Source organism: Etheostoma spectabile, chromosome 19, assembly GCF_008692095.1.
Source record: "Etheostoma spectabile isolate EspeVRDwgs_2016 chromosome 19, UIUC_Espe_1.0, whole genome shotgun sequence".
NCBI lineage: Eukaryota > Metazoa > Chordata > Actinopteri > Perciformes > Percidae > Etheostoma > Etheostoma spectabile.
The window spans coordinates 16,341,174-16,345,279 of record NC_045751.1 but is presented as its reverse complement, the minus strand read 5'-3'; the positions used below and the strand labels follow the sequence as shown (position 1 = coordinate 16,345,279).

Genomic DNA, 4,106 nt, shown 5'->3' with positions numbered 1-4,106 from the left:
ATTGTATTGATATGTGTAACACAGTTTTGTTCCTGCAGGTAATTACTTCAGTGGAAGGGAGCCCACAGAGTTTGTCCAGATGGCCATTCTCACTCTCTGCTCCCAGGTACAGAAACATTCCATCTATACCATACGTGAGGGTTAATTACCTTATTACCTGGTAATGGACACATACATTTTAAAGGCCATAAATTTATATTTTCACGCAGTGAAAGTTTTTTCAATCAGTAACTCTCAATGTTTCCCTGGTAACACCTAAGGGTTTGAAAAATCATTCCCATCCCTTAAGGTTTTTATGCAATGAAACTGTTGTTCACTGCTCCAGTAAATAGGACTGAATAGTTGGTGTCCTATACCATTTAATTAAATTATCTAATAAATGTATTAAAATATAAATCAATGATAAAAAAAAAAAAGTGACCCTAAATGCCCTTAGAGATGTCCCTTAATGGACTTAATGGCAGCGCGTCGGCTGGTTGTGACCTCGCCATTGTCCATTAATTCCCGATAATGAACACCTTGTCAGGCATTCGCCCTTACCTAATGGACACCCTGTAGACATGGTATAATATTGGACAGTGTTTCTTGTTATGAGGTCCCTTCCTTGTGTCCGTCCATACTTCCTGACTGTCTTCATTAGACTGAATGATGAAGTCATGATACTGCAGCCCCACCAGACTTTAAGATTAACCCACCTGCTCTGTCTGTGTGTCTCTTCCAGCTGAAGGATGATGCAGTAGCATTGGTGGATGTTTTGGCCCCTACTGATTTCATTCTCAACTCACCTATTGGCAACGCTGATGGACAGGTAAAGACATACATGCACATAAAGCCTATCTCAGTATTTTGATTCATGCCCATAAATAATGAAAGACTTGTCATGTCGTACCAACACATTTAGGGGGCTGTTGACAGGTGAGGGGTACCTCTTTTTGTAAGATTAGATTATATGTGAGGGTAACTTTTGATTATTTTTTTAGGATAAAGGTACAATAGACATTGTTCAGTTTAAATCAGACATGAGTTGGATGGTTTTAATCATGGCCCTTTTCGTCACAGGTCCCCTGACAGGTAGAGCATCAGTTCTGACCTGATGTAACATTCTATACAACCTCAACAGAAAGAAAAACTGGGGTTTGTTAATGTTTTGTCCAGCCTGGTGTAAATATCCTTTAGGCAGTGTAGGGCAAACCTTATTGTGAGTTTCAGACGATTAAACCACTCTCTGCAGTGCTGGACTGTTCTCGTTGTTTTCGTAGGGTGTAGGTTGATTGGTTCAGCGGTTCAGGTCCTCTTCTTTATTCAAGTAGTCCTTTTCATTGTTGTTTATGATCAGGCCCACCACAGCTGTGTTGTCAGCAAACGTGATGATATGGTGTTGGAGTTGAAAGGGACTACACCGTTGTTTGTGTACTGGGAGTACAGCAGGGGATCAACCCTGGGGTGCTCTGCTGTTAAGGGTGGAAGAGGTGTGTCCACCCACCCTCTACACCTGGGGTCTGGCACAGGAATGATGGTGGACTTATTGAAGCACATGGTTATGACAGACTAAGCCAGTTTAATTATTGTGTACAATGGTGCTAATTGGTCAGCACGCAATTTGAAGACCCAACGTTACTGTTATTATCAGGTTCTGCTGCTTTCTTGGTGTTCACATGCTTGAATACCCTTCTGTTGTCATGCTTAGGAAAGGATATGGGTGTTGGAGGTGCACCCACCCATCCATCAACCTATGTTTTATCTGGTTTTGCTTGTTGGCTGCTGAGCAGCATAAAATTTGTTTAGCTCTCTTGCTATAGACGCATCATTACTTGATAAGAAGGAGGAGGTGGGTTTGTAATCTTTCATAGTTCTTAAGCTTTGTTGAAATTGTAGTTCCACTTTCTTCCCTTAATAAAAATAGGTACAAAAAAGGAAAATAATCTTTCTTTAACAATGAGTACATCTTCTTGTTTCTCCCTCATGTAGCTTTACAAGAACCTGTGGTCGACAGTGATGCAGGGCAGCCAGGTGCTGGAACGGCCTTCCTGGTGGAAAGAGTTCTGCTCAGACAAGCCGGTGGTCGGATCCCTCCGGCCAAAACTCTAGAACCCACTCAACAACCTCACTTTACCACATTCTACGTGCAATCAAAAATTGAAGGTCCATACACATAACCTATTGCCAAAAAAGGGTCCAGAATCTTACAGACAGAGTACCTTATCAAGTGTTTATTATGAAACGTTGGGTTCCAGATGAACTGAAGAACTCTTGATTCCTGAGGCCTGTACTACAAATCAAGATCAACATGCGCTGGATTTATTTCAGTTACCCGGCTTCACCTAACCTAACAACCGCGGTCCTGCATAAGCTGTGTCACAACGGTTGGTCATAACTAGTTCTGTCAACCCAGGGTTTCCCAATCCAACGGCGCGCGCATCCACATAAAAGAGGCGGTGTTTGCACAGCGTGACCAATCGCAAACATCTACCAGAGCCTCATATTCCACATAAGAAGAGGAAACTATAATACTACATAAATATGAAGAACACAGACACAGGTTTATAGACAAAACACAATAAAACAGGAAGGAAAGCTGGCAAAAATAGCTGACTCTGTCAATGCGTAAATCACGACGCTTATCAATTTCATTTCTCCATCAGTCAGGCACAAGATCTGAACATAATTATACTTGTTGCTTTAGGATTTTTTCCCAGTTGCAACCTTGGCGGTGGGAAGCAATCTGACAGCAAATAATAGATATTAAAACATAATTACAATGCGAACATTGGCAACTCCCGGCTCAAAAAGCCGACCTATACAAAATCCTGTGGGCTACTGGGTTGTCGGTCTCTAAATGTTTTAACTTTTATGAGCACGCCTCTCTCTCTCTCTCTGTCCACACACCGAGCTCCAGCAGATCTTATAAGAACAGTGACGCCGTTATCAATCGAGTATTGATTGGTCAGTAGGCGGGGCTTTTACACCAATTGAACATAACCAGGTTTGGTATTTGGCATAAGTTACCTCAGTGATTTATCCCGGTAACAAGTGATCCACCGTCGTGATACACAAAACCTCGGGTGGAACCTGAAGTTACCTCATTAACGCCAAATCTTTCTTTGTAGTATAGGCCTTGGGTATGATGCTGAACAAATCAAAAAGACCTCGAAAAAGTTACACTTATAGAGACAGTTTTCACAATTCCCTCATAAACACACATAGAAGCCTTGGACCTACTCACTGCCTGTCTGGCCTGACTTTTTAAGCTAAACTTAGCAGCACACATATGCGCCGAAAAGTCTTCCAGATGTCCTCAAGATTTCCGTTTTTGTTTTTTTCGTCCTTTCAATAATTGCATAATGGTAATACATTTTAAAATCAATGGGCATATTTTATGTCACTAACAGAAAAGATGACTTTTTGAATTTCATTTTGCTTTTAAATAATATTTCCTGTTTTGTATTTCACCACACTTCATTGGTATGATACATTTAATAGGAACCATAATGATTATTTAGTTAAAAATGTATATATTTATAAGAAATTGCTGGATATAAGGTTAAATGAAAACCTTTGAGTGTCACATGTATTCAATGACTGACCTTCCCTATCATCTGTTCTATAACATGGAAACTGATTATGTGAACAATGCAATAATGTAATTTAAAAATAACATGATTCCAGTGCAGTTATGTTTGTTATATTTTAAAATCATTGTTATGGCCATACCAAGGACCATTAAAAGTGAATACCAAGCAAGAGCTTCTAGGTAACACAATAGAACTTGGGTATCTGCGACTTAAGTGTTACACTTACAGTTCAGAGATTCAGACTAATTGCTGCTGTGGTTGTGTATACAAAATCATTTCTCTGATATATTGGCTGCAATATTTCACAATTTGTGCACATGTTATTTTCACCACAGACTTTCTGTGTTATTTTTCTGAACACATTTGACATGTAACAATCTTACTGACCCTGAAGCCCATATAATTGTATCAAACAACCTCATAATTAGAGTAGAGATATAGATGTGAATTTTTAGATTTAATGTATTTCATAGTTGAATTATGTGAAATGTATCTTATGGGATGTAATATTCTAATGAATGTGAAAATTGTGTG

General features: G+C 39.5%; 1 protein-coding gene across 1 annotated transcript in view; it reads left to right on the top strand.

The window, feature by feature from the left end:
- The window catches only part of LOC116707175 (peroxisomal acyl-coenzyme A oxidase 3), a gene marked incomplete in the record, with an annotated part of 52,525 nt that extends 50,288 nt beyond the window's left edge, over positions 1-2,237 (top strand). The window contains 3 exon segments of the mRNA XM_032544430.1: positions 39-106; positions 722-808; positions 1,969-2,237. Coding sequence (XP_032400321.1) covers positions 39-106; positions 722-808; positions 1,969-2,088 — 275 coding nt within the window.
- Positions 2,238-4,106: the final 1,869 nt, after the last annotated feature.